This window comes from Squalius cephalus (assembly GCF_949319135.1).
Source record: "Squalius cephalus genome assembly, chromosome: 2".
Taxonomy (NCBI): Eukaryota; Metazoa; Chordata; class Actinopteri; order Cypriniformes; family Leuciscidae; genus Squalius; species Squalius cephalus.
This window is the reverse complement of record NC_137123.1, coordinates 36,777,400-36,796,337: the sequence shown is the minus strand read 5'-3', so window position 1 is coordinate 36,796,337 and position 18,938 is coordinate 36,777,400. Positions and strand designations below refer to the sequence as shown.

Below are 18,938 nucleotides of genomic sequence, written 5' to 3'. Positions count from 1 at the left end.
CCTTTTGTCCTCTCAGGGCCTGGTCACCCCCAAAACAGACTGTCTGGAATTTCCTAATTTATCAATTCTTACAGTTTTCCCTCCTTGACTCCGTGGGTCAAATTCAAATGAGCTCCTATGGAGTCACTGATAAACGTCTGTTGTCATTCTTGAGATGTTCATCCGAAAATTGTCTTTTCAATGTTAGCATCTGTAGAAGCTTGCAGAGGGCTGTGTTCACCTGCAGAACACCTGGTCTCACCAGGTGTATGTTGCTTGAGTCCAGCAGGTGGATGAATGCATTCAGGTTCTCTTCCTGTGATGCGAGCAAAGTTCGTAGAGTCAATCTGGACCTTTGTGACTTGTTCAGTTGACGTGTCATTCCTCCATGGAGAAACTTCTGCTTCTCTGGCACCTTCTCCACGATGATGATCTGACCCTTCTTGACCAATCCTGTCACCTCCAGCGGTGCGGTTGTCTGGGCAGACCTCATTGGATGAAGGGCTTCTCCTTGGTTCACACTGCTTTGTGTGAAAAGCATCTTAAATGTCCATTTCACGATTGAGCACTTATGAACTTAAAGTCGTCGGGAAATGCATGGGAACACATAATGCAACAAAACAAAATCATGTCATGTTCAATATAAAATATCATGTTCATGTCAGCGAGTGCAAATGGTACATCTGGTCTCAAGTGTTTCTCAGGGTCATGTAGGATGGTCTCATTTTTAATATCCAATTCTTCACTACCACTGTGATGTTAAATGGTAGTGAAATTTAAATATTCTTGGTCTGAATTATTCAAAGGAAATGCAGCAAGAGGTCGGTGCAACCTAAATAATAAGATCAACGGTATGCATCAATTAATCTTGTAATACCAGCAATAATAAATCAATCACATTCAATTCCTAATATCATTAGGAATAATTACCTTGTTTGTTCAGCAATCTTCCAGTGCAAACCACCAATGCAGATCTAAGAAGTGACTTGGAACATGTTTAGGCATACAAGAATGGAGATTGTTCATTCCTTGCAACAGTGTTGTGTGTGTGTGTGTGTGTGTGTGAGAGAGAGCATATAAGAATGTAGATTGTTCATTCATTGCAACAGTGTTGTGTGTGTGTTTGTGTTGGTGAGAGAGAGTGTGTGTGTGTGTGTGTGTGTGTGTGTGTGTGAGAGTGAGAGAGAGAGAGCTGGCTAAGTCACAGTCGATGACAGGGTTAAATTGTAAATTTTGTAATTGATTGAAGTGCTCACACTTCAGATCTATCCGTTTTTATGATATTTCTGTTATTAGTGGTAAGTTGAGAAATCAGGGGCCCTCTGATTTTCCAACCACCTTAATAACAATCAGAAAGTTTGAACATTTTGAAATTTTATAGCAGGTCTGTCTCTGCTTTATACTTTGCATCATTGACTTGTGACTGTAGTCATTCATATGTATATTTCAGTGTTTTCCAATGAGTTGGCAGTGTGTTGTGAATAGCGTATGCTATGTTTGTCTCTTTTAGACTGTCATGACCAACCTATATGTGTGAAGCTATCTGGATCTGTTTTTGTGAAGATGACACATCTTCGTATGATGTGTAGTGTTTAGTTGTGAGGGTATAGTGATGGAGGTGTGTGTTCAGTGTTTACTTCTAGGAGATGGGTGGAATATAATCTATAACAATTGTGTTGCAAATTTAGTTCCAGTTCTAAACTGGGAGGCCATATTTACGCAGTGATGTACTATTGTGAGATGAATGGCCTCTTGAAGTGTCTTTTCACCCATCTCCCGAGTCTCAGGTTATGTTCTAACAATTCCGCTGTGCTGGATTTGCTCCAGGTGGGCTCCTGCCCCTCCTGGCATCTGTCTTCCGAGGAATTTGCAGAAGTAAACCTGAGACATAAAACAGAGGAGAGCGAACCACAGACAGATAATTCCAATATTTCAAAAACATTAAATTCAGACGTGTGGAATTCTTTTACTTGTTCCATTATCATGTCAATTGCAATTTTAATTCCAGATGTCACATGAAACTGAGTTTCATTGACCAAGTCTGAATTGTTGCTGTTGTTTCAGTGTGTTATGACACCTGAAGCTGCTTTTCCAGTTCAGCCTTCAGTCTGCTGCATGTGCAATGCTCATTGCTTTCTCTCATTACAGCCAGATCTCTGAGTTGTCTGGTTAGCATTTGCGGTTTATGGTGTCGTTCACACATTTTAGTTAGTGCAGATATTTTTTTGACCTGCAAAAAACTGTGGTACTTCTGTCTGCTGTTTAGCATTTCACACCCTCCTTGTAAATTTACTTCTCTGATTAATTACATTTTAGTTGTTGCACAATTTGGTTTGCTATTACCTGTGCCACACAATTCTAGCCGTGTACCCGCCCCTTTTTTTGGCACTGGGTAGCACATAAATGAAATTATGTTTCAGAAATTCAATTTTAGTGACGAAAGTCACCCTTCTCCAATTATTGTCCTGCTCGGCGAGTGTAATATAATGTTTATTATAATTCAAGTTATAATATAATTATAAGATCTACATTTGCTGTTTCTCTTTTTTCTTTTCTAGGTTTCAAATACCTTTTCTTCTCATTTAGTCTTTTAAATGGCCATTATAACATTTGATTCTTCTATTTACTCTTACTTTATATTTTTCCGTTTATAGATAAGGAAACTATATCGCTTTGCAGTCCTTCCCAAGGATGCACGACACAAGTGGCCAGTCCCGAAGATCAGGAGCAGAGGCAGTTGGCTAATTCTCTAGGATTTTGCCGTACACGCGCAACAATCAAAGAGATTTTTGATAGCCCCCTTGGATGCCCTTCAGGAACTTAATTCAATCGTTTTACTTTAGTAGGTTTTGGCTCTGGATTAATCAAGCCTGTACATTTATCTAAAGTAACATTAAATTAGAACAGAAGACATCGGAACACATCCACCCACCCAAGTCGCCAGCAAACTCCCTGATATCAGCTGTTAGCCGTCGCTAACCTCTGACGCAAACTTGTGGAAATGTACGAATCCGTTAATCTATTTTGGAAAAAACAAATCTCAGAGTAATTCAGAATACATTCAAACATAACAATATTTAGTTCTCTGAAGCCTTAAATATAAAAAGGTTTTTGTTTCAGGATTAATGAGATGCATTTGTTTCTGATTTTCCGATTTCTTTGTCTTGTGATTTACATCGTAGCCACCAAATTTAGCATAGACACACGTGTTTAATTCAGTTTTACACAGGACACACGGCCTAGAATACAACATCTACAACCCTTTTACCTAAGTGTTCCAAATACACTCACAGCAAAGCAATAGAATACGACATCTATATCACCTTTGCCTAAGTATTTCAAATACACTTACAGTAAAGCAATCCTGTGTTAAAGAATAAACTTTAAATTAGCCTATGTGCATCTAGCACAAACAACTATAAAGTGTGTTCTAGCACAATGTGTTAAGCACGACTACAAATTTGAAAATCCAAACAGAATATGCATTGCTCAGAGTAGTATCCTCAAATATTTGAACAGCTTGACATCAAAATCAGGATGCGCGCGATCATAGCTAGTTATAACGGCGCCTTTTTATACTTGTATTATCCCAGCGTGTTACAATGTTTTAGTTTATTCTGCCATCGTTTTTACAGACTCGCCACATTTAACAGCTCCTGTCAGTTGTGTTGGATATATATTTTAGATTACTCTGCCATCGTTTTTACAGTCTCGCCATATCCCCAACCACCTAACAGTGATAACCAAGCAAAATTTTCACGAATTTTTGACTAGATAGCATATCAAATACTTTAGAGGTTTACTTTTCAGAGGAACTGAAATAAGCCAAATTAAATTGAATATCTTAATTTAATTCCATCAATGTTAAAGTTTTAGCATTTAGCATTAGCCTTGAATGCAGCATGGACAATAGCATTTAGCATTAGCCTTGAGCGCCGCATGGATTTAGCATTTAGCGTAGCCTTGAGCGTTTTGAAAGCAACATGGACAATAGCATTTAGCATTAGCCTTGAGCGCAGCATGGCTTTAGCATTTAGCGTAGCCTTGAGCGTTTTGAAAGCAACATGGACAATAGCATTTAGCATTATCCTTGATATTTGAGTTTTAGCCTGTACATCATATCATCCTGTTTTCCCAAAATTTTCCTTTCATAAACAATGCATTGATCTGCCTTTTTATTTATAAAATCACGTGTTTTCCGATCGTTTACAAACTTAGATTTTTCTTTCTCTGTTTTCTGTTAGTTTGCTCATTCTCTTCGCGTGTTGCTGGTTTCAACAATGGCCAGAAAACATGCGGCTGATTTTAAAACTTTTTAGGCTTTACTTTTTCAGCTCTTCATCGAGTTATTAATTATTTGGAAGATGTTATTCTCACTTTAGGTTTCGCTTCCTGTTGCTTAGGCAAAACAAGGAGATCTTTAAAATCTAATCACTCTTCATCTGGCTGCGGCATCACGCTTACCCATAAACAATGCAAACATTTCTTTCAACACTTCTAAGAATGCAAAGAAAATTGACTTACCACAACCACGGAAGAAAGAGAAGATGTTAAAACCTCTTGTTGATTTTAAACTCCCAATACTTGCTGGAAAGGATGTTTCTCGCCTGTGTTGCGAGATCACGTCGCCGAGGTCACCATTTTGTAAGGCCCGTGAAATATTGGTCCAATCTCCGGTTCGCCAATACACGGGGAAGGTATCACGTGTTCTGTCCTTACTCGTGCAGAGTATTGGTTGGTTAAATTTACAATACATTTAGTTATGTATTCTCTCGTTAATTCATCTGACTCCATAAATGAAAGGTTTTAATAATATCTGTGCCTCACTAAAAGTGAGTGAACGTTTGACTATTCCGTTTAACTCTTCAATGAAAATAATATCAAAGTCAGTTAGAATAATCAACAATGTAACAATTTATTATGTCAGGTAAATGTATCATGCCAATTCCATAATCAATTCAAAGATAATCGATACAAAACATCAAATGCTCTGGAATAGAGATAAGATGCAAACCCAACATTTAAGAAATACGTTAGGCTGAGAGATCTACATCTCCCAGCCTAACGGACCCATCTGAAATACAGAAAAAGGCCCCGATCTCCCTGCTGCTCTCCATTAAATAGCCAGACCTCTTTCACATGTAAACATGTGCTAACAATAGTAAATTTGCATTCTTGGGGGGGGTGTGACCATTTGCTTGAGACCAACCCCTCCTTGTATGCTAGTTATCCATAAACCTTCAAAAACCTTATTACCTTGTGTTTTACTTATTTTGAGATGAGAGAATTGTACCAGTCGCACTGTGACATTTTAAACGATACCAAACATGAATATACTCTGTGATAATCATTCACATTAAACTATACATTTTCTTGGGTGAAATCAGGTAGTCACCTGAGCATGAGAGAGAGGGGGTGAAGGGAGAGGGAAGGAGATGTAGATTAGATGACTCGGGGGTGAGACTTTCGTCTCGATGGTGCGTGAGAGCCAGTTCAAATGCTAATCTCCAGAGAGGTCCTTTTGTCCTCTCAGGGCCTGGTCACCCCCAAAACAGACTGTCTGGAATTTCCTAATTTATCAATTCTTACAGGTGAATTAATCCTTTAAATGTACTGCTCTGTTTTATTGGATGCAGCTACAGTCAGCATTAGGCCAGCAGAGCTTTTTTAGTGGAGTTTTTCTTTAATTAACATGTCTGTCTAAACTTGTCCTCATTTAGCTTAAAAGGTGTGTTTGTTTAGTGATTCAGTTTGAGGTTAAGATGAAAATCACACAAAACAAATGCACATTTCCTCATTTCCCCCCCCCAGCAGATCAGATGTATTTTACTAATCTTGGCATAGAATGTGAACTGCAATTTGGAAATATTCAATATGAGAAATAAATTATCCACTTTTTTTCTTTCAAAGGTATCACTCTTAGCCAATAAAGTTACACTGACATGTAGGTATGCAGATTCTCATATTGGCTGTGCTGGATTACTAGAGTACGGTGGCCGAGAGGTGCAAAACAAATCACAATTACAAAAACAAAATAACAATTCAGAAAACACAACGACAATTTAGAAAACAAAATAACAATTCAGAAAACACAACGACATTTCAGAAAACACAACGACATCTCAGAAAACACAACGACAATTCAGAAAACACAACGACATTTCAGAAAACACAACGACATTTCAGAAAACACAACGACATTTCAGAAAACACAACGACAATTCAGAAAACACAACGACATTTCAGAAAACACAACGACATTTCAGAAAAAACGGAAAAGGTAGGTATATTTTGAGAATGACGTACTTATCACTGATTGGACGAGATACCTGTCAATCAAGAAATTTGTGATCAACTTTGTTTTGCTATGCAAAAATAGAACACATTAAACTTTTACTTTGAAGAAGGACATTCATGTGCCGTGATTGTGGACATGCTGGCGACATACCACATAATATTTACTATATTAAGTGTGTCATGAGTTTAGTATGCCTGAGCACATGGTTAGCATGAGTGTTTCGCGATTAGCGCGATAGCCCGCTATTCATTATAACTGGTCATAATGAGTGTATGATGTTGTTTCAGTCATATTTAGTTTGTAAAAAGCATGAGATTAGAGTGTTACTACCAGCTGTCACACGTCATTTTGGGGCTAGCTAGAGCATGAGAACTGCACAGAGAGAGTGTTAAATAGCTTGTTGATCATATTTTTCCTTCTAGTGTAATGGAATGTTTAAAGTCACTTATGTGTACAACGGTCATTACTGTAAAAAAGTGATATACATGTTGAGATTGTATGTTTTGAGCTTTTGTTATGCATATTCTCTTATGCTTCATTTTGAGTAAATACACCAACAAAGAAGCCTTCACTGCAATGCTCTCTTTTATTTCATTTTTCGACATACCACTACATTAAAAGCTGCGTCGACCAGGACAGTTGTTCGGCTACCGGACAACGTGGTTAGTAGCCTACTTCTCTGCAGAAGTTGCGTGTTAAACGTGATGACATATGCGGCTGCTGCAAGAACTCGACCCACCAGGGACAGAACAAGGACACGTCGTAGATTCGTTAGGCGTACCTATCACTCCATGGGACCGAACTATCTTTGGCACGTTGATGGGTACGATTTGTTTCTACCGGTACTTCCAGACAGTATCGCTTGATTCCGGTTCTGGCTTGATTGACAGGTATCTCGTCCATTCAGCGATAAGTACGTCATTCTCAAAATATACCTACCTTTTCCGTTTTTTCTGAATTGTCGTCGTGTTTTCTGAAATGTCGTTGTGTTTTCTGAAATGCCGTTGTGTTTTCTGAATTGTTATTGTGTTTTCTGAATTGTTATTGTGTTTTCTGAATTGTTATTGTGTTTTCTGAATTGTTGTTTTGTTTTCTAAATTGTCGTTGTGTTTTCTGAATTGTTATTTTGTTTTCTAAATTGTCGTTGTGTTTTCTGAATTGTTATTTTGTTTTTGTAATTGTGATTTGTTTTGCACCTCTCGGCCACCGTACTAGAGACCTCTTAATGCAATTACATTTTGCTTTAAATCCAGTAAGTGAATGAAGGTTATTAAAGTAAGTACTGGTCTAAAAAAAAAATTTATAATAATATTCATAAAGGATAGTTTTTTTGAGAATGCGAGGGCTCGTATGTGAGGGCTGAAAGATGGGTGGATGTTTGAGTAATTGTGCATTTGTTTTGTTTTTTTAAAGTACGTCTGTAGGTATTAAGTAACCTTAAAAGCATGTTGCCTTGTGTTTGTGTGTTTAATGACATAAAATGTTTATTATATTGTCTTAAATGACTTCTCTTTCTAGATTAGCTTAACTAAAATTTTATTGTTCTCTTTAAATCATACAAAAATTTATTATGAGTTAATGGCACGCTCAAACCGCTACTGTTCATAGATACATCAGTCAGTGTATACCAGCACATGCTTGCATTAAAGCCATGTGTCCACCAAAGCTTTTTCCTGCAACTAGTGTATTTTTAGGGGCCAAGCACCGAAGGTGCGGAGGCACCTATTGTATCTGTTCCCGTTCTTATTATTCTTCTTCCGCCATGGGAGTCTATGGCAGCCCATAGAACCGATTGCGGGAAAGTTGTAATGGTTTGACATTCTGATAGAGGACAGTCCCAACATTAAATACACCAATTTTGGTGTGTCTAAGTCATTCCCTCTAGCGCCACCACCTGTTCAAAGTTTCATTAATTAACTTTTGAACCATAAGGCCAATCAACAAAATTATTTTTTCCTCTGATTTCTGAGCTCATGGCGATTCGATTGCACCCTATGTCGTCATTTTCCGTCATAAAAATGTCCGCCATTTTGAATTTTCCTAAAAAGCTACTTTTTCGAACTCGTCCTAGACGGTTTGTCTGATTTGCACGAAAATTGAACCAGATCATCTACAGACCATGCCGATAAAAAGTCATGGAATTCAAGTTGATTCGCTTAACCGTTTTCAATAAACACACGAACAAATTTTACGTAGCGCTTGCAAAAACAGACGTAAGGCGGTATCTCCGCAACGCTTTATCGGATTCAGATCAAACTTGGTACATGTCATCACAAGCATGACCTGAGGCAACATGCTGCGTTTCGGCGCAGCGCCACCTACTGGTCCGGAGATATGAAAAATGCTTTTCTGCTTATAACTTCTGAACAGTTTGTCCAAAAATCATAAAATTGGTCTTGTTAGATTCAGGGCAACATGCCGAGTCGACTGATATCCAATTTTACCATATCGGCTTTTTTGACTGTCGGCCATTTTGAATTTTGTGCTAAAATGCTTTATTTTAAGAACGCATGAACGGATTGTTACGAAACTTGGTATGGGTCATCAGCACAATGTCCTGAAGGAGCGTGAGAAGTTTCGAAACAGCGCCACCTAGTGGTGAATTTTTTTTCCAAATGCTTATAACTTTGGGTTTGGTCGACTTTTCACGAGATTCATCTAATTAGACTCCTGAAACCTTGCCGAGTCCTACGATACCAAACATGCTAGGTTTCGCCCTACGGTTTGTGTAGCGTTGTGATTTAGCGCTTAAAAAAACATTTGGCTATATCTTCGAAACCGCTAGTCCGATCGAGACGAAACCACCGTCAGAAGTTTGGAAACATAGGTTGCTAGCTAAATGCCAATGCCCTAATGCGAAAATATTGATAGTAAGGGGTAGTAAAATCCAATCAAAGTCATGTGTCAGTCATTTTTTACGTGTTTTTTCATATAAATGTCTATAACTCCGAAGAGAATTGAGATATTTTGACCAAAATTTACACACATATGTATGGGCTCACTCTGAGGACACGTAAAAAAAATGGTGGGACTGAGCCTCTTGGTGGCGCTATAATAGAACAAAACATGAAATTCCCATTGACTTCAATACAGTTTTGTGAAATAAAATGCTATACTAAACAAATGCATTGGTGTAATATTACAAAACTCAGAATGTGCCATCAGCACCATCCCCTGAAGGTACCCAAAATATTTTGAGACAGCGCCACCTAGTGGTCAAAAGTTATAACAAAATTTCCAAAAAGGCTAATAACTTTTGAATATATCTGGCTATTGAAATGCCACTGGTCTTAAAGGGGTCATGAACTGGATTGTTTTATTTTATAATGTTGCCTGGGGTGCCCTTATAATGTTAGTATGATTTTTACATCAAAAATTGTCATAATTTATAAATAAATGCCATTTTTCCAAGCCTGATTTCAGCCTCAGATTTGAACGCTCTGTTTTAAGGGGCGTGTCTGCTATGAGACTGCAGTGCAAACGCCCACTGCTGTGATTGGCTGACATGCTTGCATATGAAATAGCTAGTATTACATGAACTCTCTCGAAAACTTTTTACTACGTTTTTACTATTACAGCTATCGAGATAACAAATCGTGAAAAGTATAGTTTAAAGCATTATATTTATATCTATTCCATCACATGAAAGGTTGCAGCATGATGAGCACTGACTGAGCAGATGACAGACAGTCTGTTGATCGCGTGAATAAAGATCTTATCATTGCAACGCAATTTTTGCACTCTCACAAATGCTTACACCAAATCACAATGCAAACACGATGTGAATACACAGTAAGAGCTTCGTTGTGTAGTGTAACAGTGTCATTATTTCATCCCGAGTTTGGTAAGTGTCCAGATAAGCTCTCGCGGCTCGCGCTGTGCTGTTTGATTGACAGCTTGGGCGATTGGAAAGGGATCGTTCTTTGATCGCTTTCTGTATATAATTTAATTTAACAGTTTAAAAAAGAATATTTTCATAATACTACGAGAAATTATGTGAAGTTGATCGTTTAGTCACTGATGCATAAACAGTATTGAACGATTTTAAGAGAAATATCTGAACTTGAATAATTACACAGAAATCACTGATCACAGATCAGGCATTAGAATACACATGGTTACTTACATGTTGCTGGCAGATCCGTGTCGGGAAATTGTGATTGACTGATTTAATAAAGTTTAACCATGCTGGAATCCGAAGGAAGCTTATGCAGACTGTCTTCTTCCACAAACAGGCACTGCACAGTATTTAGTAAACAGCATGTTTATTGCTTGGAAGTAGCTCAATCCGGTTTAGCAATTATCATGTCGTCCTATGTTATTTAGCATGTTTGGGCGAATCGGTGGGCGGGGCTAAACAGGCAGTGTTGAAGTAGGCATTGATCTTCTTTTGTGGAGGCGGTGTTTTATCCTCTTTGACGTCATAGTTCCCCACTTTGAAAAACGAGTCGTTTGCTGAGCCCGATGTCTATAAAAGCTTTTATTGGACTAACAAGGTAGTTTTCAGTTCTGAAACTTACAGGATATTATTATAGTATGATGATCTCTATGTCAAAAGCTCAAGGAAATTTTGATTTCTCAGTTCATCACCCCTTTAATAGATTCCTTGGGTCAAGCCGAGAACATAGATACCAAGTTTTCCTTATTTGGCTGAACTTCCTGTCCGCCATCTTGATTTTCATTCAAAACCTACTTCTTCGAACTCCTCCTAGACCGTTTATCCGATTTTCACCAAAATCGAATCGTATCATCTCCAGACTGTGCCGACTAAAAGTTATGGATTTCGTGTCGATAGACCAAACCGTTGTCGTATAGCGCAGCAGCAAATTTGAGGCATGATGCTAAAAGCACTATTCAGGCTTTATCTCTGCAATGCCTTGACATATTGACACCAAACTTTGTATGTGTCATTGTCACTTCACTCTGACCACATCACATTAGTTTTGTAACTGCGCCACCTATTGGTTGAAAGTGATAATCCATTAAATCATATTTTTATTTACTGTTTCTATGATTTTTCAGGCATTTTGCCTAAAATCCTCTTTAAATGTCTTTAATTGCTCATTGTTGCAGTTGGTCTGACACTTTCAGACATGTTTTGTCATCTTATTCTGCTTGGCCCCGATAATTGCTGCTTGCAGCTATATTTCCAATTGTTTTCAATGGGAGCGCCACGTTTTTAAAACTCCAGGAGTGTATCGAGGCGCTGAGCGTCTATTTCACGCTGAGCGCTCTGTTTTTTACCGATAAAACTTACCATAAAAAACTTTACCATAAAACTTTGGGTAAAACGCAGCGCTCATCATTGTCACTTTTTACCCAACCGTCCAATCACAGTGGAGGAGGGGCGGGAAAAATACAACACCGACCAACCACCACACTCTGCTTGTACAACGTCAACAGATGATGAAAAGCATAATAATGGATCCAAATAATTTAAAACAAGATACTCCATTGTATCGACATTTTTATATAGAAACAAAACAGAAAAAAACTATCTGTGAAATGAGATACTATTAACACTTCCACGGATATTACGTATCATTGCAAGCAAAGTGTCTCAACTGAAAAAACTGCTACGCTGCCAAAACGCTTTCAAGCGCCCACAGCTTGGCGTTTTCTGCAGAGCGCCTAGAGTTTTCAGCTGGCTAAAAACGCTTTGGTGGACACGCGGCCTAACAATCTGGCAAACATTAGTAATAAACAGACAAATATCTCTCTCTATTGTGAAATAAGTTCTTATGTTTTCTAGTTTGCCTGTTTTTTCCATTGAAATCATTTCCAGTGGTTTAAGTCTGTTATACTGTATTTAGCATCAAGGACCTTCTGTAGACCAGACTGAGTAAATTTATCCGGGTTAGATATCCTTGGCAAGTTTGAACTGGTTTGGCACGTGTTGGAAATTTTTCTCATTTTTCAAATGAGACCACAACCACAAAATGATACAGTTGTGTAGTTTGTGGCAAAATTGAAGCACTGCTTTTAGTATAACTATACAAATAACAATCTCTGAATTTAACATGTGATAAATCTACTTGGAAAGCTGACTTATAAAATGATTCACAGGTTATTCAAGTCTTTTTTTTTTTTTTTTTTTTTTTTTTTTTTTTTCTTCAAAACATCTGTATGTAACATCATGTTTATACATGTTTTTGAAAAACTTAAAATCCCAAATAATCTTAATTCTTAAAGGGTTAGTTCGCCCATTTAAGACATGAAGTTGTATGCAATCCTTACCAGCACTATAGTGCATACACACTGACCCACTCTGTGGTCACCTCCCTGGTCAGAGTTCTGGCCGCTGGAAGTTTTTCAAGAAAGTAGTCCCATTTAGTTTCCGGGGCCTCAAAACTGTGCGTTTTTACGTGAAAAAATTATATGCGTTTCAAAGCTTGATTAATTTACATCACAAAAAACACTCCAGACAAAATTCATACCTCAGTTTTTAATCGGCACTATTTTCTTTCCATTTCTATCAATCCGCGCTGCTGTCAACGTCAACAGTGCGCACGTTCCGATCAGCTGTTCCATTTACACAATCGAATGACAACCAGAGGTGGGTAGAGTACCCAAAAACTGTACTCAAGTAAAAGTACAAGTACTTATAGAAATATTTACTCAAAGTAAAAGTAAAAGTAATAATCTTAATAGTTACTTGAGTAAGAGTAAAAAAGTATCCAATGAAAAAACTACTCAAGTAGCGAGTAACTTACTTCGGATCATATAGGCCTATATATATATATATATATATATATATATATATATATATATATATATATATATATATATATATATATATATATACATACATACACACATTATATATATATATATATATATATATATATATATATATATATATATATATATATATATATATATATATATACATATATACATATATACATATATTAGGGGTGTAACGATACACAAAACTGACGGTTCGGTACGTCCCACGGTTTTGACGTCTCGGTTCGGTTCATTTAGGTGGGGTGGGGGGGTTTAGAAAGCTAAAATTGCTTTTTTTTATTTTTTTAAACAGTGCTTTAATTAACAAATTGTGTCCTTGTCTTTAAATTAATTCAATTACAAGTAAACGTCTCGCAAGGATAAAAAAATGATCTACTAATGCTGTAAACTATACAGGAGCCCTTACTTTCACATTACTATAACATTAAAGCTTAACAACAGAGCCTAGACTTTTAGCCTAAATTCAGTTGCTATTTATTTTTAGATATAATAATAATAATCAACACTCAAGTAACAAATTGTATGAAAACATGTAAACTCTACAAGGCAGTTTTTACATTAACATATGTTTTTACTCTAATTTATTATTGAAATATAATCATTTACACAGTTGCTGTCATTTTCATGACAGATATTTTAAAAATACATTAAATAATCAAGATGTCATTAACAGGTTAAGTAAACTATAATATATAGGCTAATACAGTGCATTTATTTAGTGAAAGGGTTCATTTCCTTAGCAAACCAACATGTGGACACTGAATGACTTGCCTGAGGTAAATAAAGCTATATGAAAAACTAAGTGTTTTATTGACGTATTTCCGCTGTTGAAACACTGACTGAGCGATTACACGAGTTATGATGCCTTTCAGTAAGTATACTGTATCTTTCAACATACCTTCAGGTGTCCATTCATGTTTATTCTGTAACTGAGGAAGAGATATTCGCGTTTACTCCACAGTCTATGGTTTACTCGCGCTCCGCGCTGCCGCTTTAAATGAGGAGCCTGTCATGCAAGATCAAAGAGCGCCAAAACGACATTTCATGTTTGAATTTCGTGATCAAATAGACAGAATCTGAAAGATTACACCTTGCTTATTATCGAAAGTAACAAAACACTGAGCTTATTGCAATTAAATGTGGTTAATGGTGGTTAGGCAACAACGCTGTATTCGTTGTGTACACATAAGACATGAGGTCCAATGGGGGCGGGGCGGGCGTGTTCGGTACGCCATGAGAGTATCGCGATTCGTATCGTTGGTGGTGTATCGCGGTTTTTCGGTTCGGTTCGAATATCGTTACACCCCTAACATATATATACATATATATATACATATATACATATATATATATATACACACACACACACACACACACACATATATACATATATATATATATATATATATATATTATTAAGACTTCAGATGCAAAAGCCTCTGAGTGCCATCTCAAACTTTCTTCTAAAACAAGCATTTTTATCAAGCTCGTATATTTAAGTTCAGTAATTTCACTTTAATGACAATTAATAGGTACTTTTCATTGCCATTTAAGTGAAATAACTGAACATAAACATACAAGCTTGATAAAAATGCTCTTTTAGAATAAAATTTCAGATGGTACCTATAGGCTTTTGCATCTGAAGTCATCATATATATAAAATGATATTATTTAGATTTTTTTATTTATTTAAATGACTATTGTTTTCATAAGTAGATTGGCTCTCTTTGCAACAAAAAGTAAAATCTGTAGCCCGAAAAAGAAAATCATTGCCTGTCCTTTGGTTTGTATAATAATAACTTATACAACTACATTTGGATTATTAGACAATGTCGAAATAAAGTGAATCTGCAGAGTGTTGCATTCAAAGCATAATTGACACAGAGAAGAAAGAGTTAAAACTCTTAACATGTGCTCGCGCTCATGACTGCTACTGAATATCTGAACACAAAAAAACAAACAAAAGTACATCGACGGATCTTCTTCTGTCGGTTCTCCAAAATATAATCAAATGTATACTGTATTTCTGCAAGCATGTTTAAACTGGTTAACTCAACTGTGTCGACGGCAGGCAAGGCATTCGTTTTCAAGCCGAGTTCGCACGCCACTGCGCAACAATACACAACTACCGCGGGATGGCGGGTGTTCATAAACTGTGAACAATGGTAGCTTATTTAATGTATAAATTAATGTATATGTCCAAAAAACGGGTAATGTCCACCAGTGCCGGCCCGAGCCTCTTGGGGGCCCTAAGCAGAATTTGATTTGGGGCCCCCCTCCCACCACGCAGAGTCACCTGTGCTAGAAGATTATTGACACAAATGTCACGCTATAATGTTATAGCGAATATTATAAACGAATACAGTGAGGTTATAATACAAAATAAATAAATAAACGATACTTAAAATGCTTCACTCTTTTATTAAAACTTCTGAATACAAACTGTCACAAAACATATTAAATAAAATATTTGCAAATGTGCATTAAATGTGCAATCTTTTAAATAAAACCAAAATAGACAAACATTAATATAATAAAAAATAGAATGTTACAAAAAAAAGATCCTTAAATAATGAAAGCAAACATAAAAAAGGTCCTTAAATAATGAAAGCAAACATAAAAAAGGTCCTTAAATAATGAAAGCAAACATAAGAACAGCAAGGGTTCAACAATGACACCTCACAACTGTACAACAATGACCTCAAAATCGTTCCTTTCTTGCTTTTCTGGAGGCAAAGTCACTGATGACATCATTGTATGGTATTGCTTGGCCAACTTTGTTATTAATACTAATGACTGCAAGTCCACTTAGTCTTTCCTGGGCCATTGATGATCTCAAGTATGTTTTTATCAATTTGAGCTTGGAAAAGCTCCTCTCTGCTGAGGCAACTGACACAGGCAGAGTGCAGGCTATCCTGAGAGCTACCCAAAGATTTGGGTAAAGCTCACACATCTCATTCTGTGAGAGGTATGTGAGAAGCTCAAAGGCAGTCATCATAGTTTGGGGAAGTTCAGGAAGACTCTCTATCTCTACTGCCAGTGCGCTACCATCAATATCAGCCTCCTCTCCACAAGAGAGTTTTTCCCCAAGAAGCTTACATTGTTCCCTCCGGACCTTTTGATCTAGCTCCCTAAAATTGAGCAGCACTCCAAAGTTCTCTTTAACCTCACTTAGAGACTTAAATCTATCCTCCAATGACAGAATGCTACAGTCCACTACAGCATTAAAAAATGACACTTCCAGCCTCTTCATAGCATCCACTATTGGCTCATCTGCAGCCTCATAGGCAAAGTGCCTTTTTGTAGAACGCAATCGCTTCTCTTTCAGCACTGCTTCTGTGTTCATCCTCTCACAAATTTCTTTAGCAGATGTCTGTGCATCACAGAAGCCTGTTTTTCGGTAACTGATAAGTTCGCCTTTGTTCTTTTTTACAAGGTTAACCGCTACATCAAGCTGCATGTTGGTTGACTGTAGAAGCTTGCTCGTGATGTTAATTTTAGACAAAATGTCACACCAGACAACACAACAAATCTGAAACCTAAATGAACCTATCTCTTCCGCAAGGGAATTGGCTTCAACAGCCACTACAGGGTCAGTCGCTTTACTTCTCACTTCTAGCAGGGCTTCCCTCACCTTCTCTGACTGGTAGCGCAAAGCTTCAATACTTTTTATCCGGCTTTCCCAGCGTGTCTCACTCCAGGACTTGAGGGTGATGTCAACAAACTTCCGTAAGATGGCCCACCTTTGAGTGGACCCAGCGAACAAATTGTACACCTTCTCCACATTTCCAAAAAAACAAGAAGCATCCGTTGATGCTTTAGCCGCATCTGAAACTGTCAGATTTAGTGTATGAGAACTGCAAGGCACATAAAAAGCTCTTGGATTCTTAGCCAATAGCCTAGCCTGCACACCTTTGTTTTTTCCCTTCATATTAGCCCCATTGTCATAGGACTGCCCCCGACAATCCTGAAAAGGGATGTTCAATTCCTCAAGCCTGTTAAGGATTAGATTGGACAAACCCAGGCCAGTGGATTCTGGAGCTATCAGAAATCCTAAAAAGTGCTCTTTTATTTCTGGTGTTTTGCCCAGAGTGACTGTGCGCACCACGACAGACATTTGTTCATGGTGACTAACATCAGGTGTACAGTCTAAAATAATTGAATAATATTTGCAGTCCTTGATTTCTGCCACCATTACCTCAATTATTTTGTCACTGACACACTCTATCAGCTCATTCTGGATAGTCTTACCCAGGTACGTGTTGTGCTGCATTCCACTATCAATTCGTCTGATGTGATCTTTTAACACCGGGTCAAATTTTGCCATCAGTTCCACCTCTTTAAGGAAGTTCCCATTGTTGGCCTGATGCAAAGTATCGACAGACCCCCTGAGTGCAAGATTCCTCTCTGCCAAAGACTGAATGATACTAATCAAACGGATGAGAACATCTCTCCAACGATTTCTTTCTGCCTCCAAAAGGGCCATTTCTGTTGCATCAATTGTCTTCTGCTTAGAAAGACGGAGGGCAAAGTCTTTCCACTTCACCATATTATTGCAATGATCTTGACTATTCTCATGCTGTTTCAGCAAAGCACCTACATTTACCCAATCACGCTGTCCCTCTGTTGACAGTTTTGTGGACTTTCTTGAGAATAATTTGCAACAGAAGCAGTAAACCGCATCTTTTTTCTTGGAATAAATCAGCCAGCTTCGCTTGATTTTTTTCCCCATTAACTAACTGTCTGTATGTGTAGTGGTAGTGAAAGCTTCGTCCATCTGATTTCTTGGGGAAGGTAAAGGTGTCACTTATTGGCACTGGCCCTCTTCTTACCAGATCAGTCCTTTCTGAGTCTGACAGGAATGCTGACCATTCAACTGGGTCAACTGGAGGAGCTGTTGAGGGAGTGGATGGGAAATCTATAGCAGTGGGTGCAGATGTAGAAGGACCTGTAGGGACATTAGATAATAAAAAAAAAAAATAGAATTATAAAATAACATAACACAGAATATTTTATAGTAAAGCCAACACAAAACAAAAACTTTTAGATTAACTGACCTGTCATGCCGGCTGAGGTTGAAACCGATGTATCAGTGAATGTAAGTGCTTGTAACTGCTCCTCGCTTTCAGATGCTTGTAACTGCTCCTCGCTTTCAGATGCTTGTAACTGCTCCTCGCTTTCAGATGCTTGTAACTGCTCCTCGCTTTCAGATGCTTGTAACTGCTCCTCGCTTTCAGATGCTTGTAACTGCTCCTCGCTTTCAGATGCTTGTAACTGCTCCTCGCTTTCAGACGCTTGTAACTGCTCCTCGCTTTCAGACGCTTGTAACTCTGCAGTGGATGAACCTGCAATGATAAAATAAACAAACAAACAAACAAACAAATAAAAAAAATAAAAAAAGCTAAATGTGTCATGTCATATTAAAGGACAATTCCGGTGAAAAATAAATCTAGGGGTAATTAACACATGGTCACCGAGTCGATCGTTCCCTGTGATGCGTTTTCATGAAAATCAAATATAAAGAGTTTTATCTCTAAAAACAGATTAGCTCATAACACTAGTATATGGGGCACAGAGTAAGTAAAAAGTATCGTTTAAAGTCTTTATAAAGTATCTTCTTATTAAACTGTCTGTACACTTACAAAGTTCTCAATGCTTCGGTTTGCATGTAGGGACCCTCATTATGCTACCGTGTTAGTGTGAGGCTATTCTGAGCCTTGTTAGTGTTATTAACTAGCGATTTACTTTTACTTACTCTGTGCCCCATATACTAGCGTTATAAGCTAATCTGTTTTTAGAGATAAAACTCTTTATATTTGATTATCATGAAAACGCATCCCAGGGAACGATCGACTCAGTAACCATGTGTTAATTACCCCTAGGTTCATTTTTCACCGTAATTGTCCTTTAA

The 18,938-nt window shown here is 37.6% G+C and overlaps 3 protein-coding genes across 6 annotated transcripts in view; 2 read left to right on the top strand and 1 right to left on the bottom strand.

Annotated features, from left to right (window-relative positions):
* The window catches only part of LOC307147501 (splicing factor U2AF 35 kDa subunit-like), a 225,512-nt gene that overhangs the window by 174,012 nt on the left and 32,562 nt on the right, over positions 1–18,938 (top strand). The gene's annotated exons all lie outside the window — the stretch shown is intronic.
* The window catches only part of ankrd10a (ankyrin repeat domain 10a), a 49,073-nt gene that overhangs the window by 19,362 nt on the left and 10,773 nt on the right, over positions 1–18,938 (top strand). The gene's annotated exons all lie outside the window — the stretch shown is intronic.
* On the bottom strand, positions 15,437–18,160 carry LOC307147388 (zinc finger MYM-type protein 1-like). The gene is made up of 2 exons (XM_079852111.1): positions 18,085–18,160; positions 15,437–17,975 (listed from the first exon to the last, which is right to left on the bottom strand). The coding sequence occupies exon 2, from the start codon at positions 17,757–17,759 to the stop codon at positions 15,729–15,731; it is 2,031 nt and encodes a 676-aa protein (XP_079708237.1). The 5' UTR covers positions 17,760–17,975; positions 18,085–18,160; the 3' UTR covers positions 15,437–15,728.

What these genes read in the sequence shown, in the direction of transcription:
- LOC307147388 (XM_079852111.1), bottom strand. Translation starts at nt 17,759, where the DNA reads ATGGGGAAAAAAATCAAGCGAAGCTGGCTGATTTATTCCAAGAAAAAA.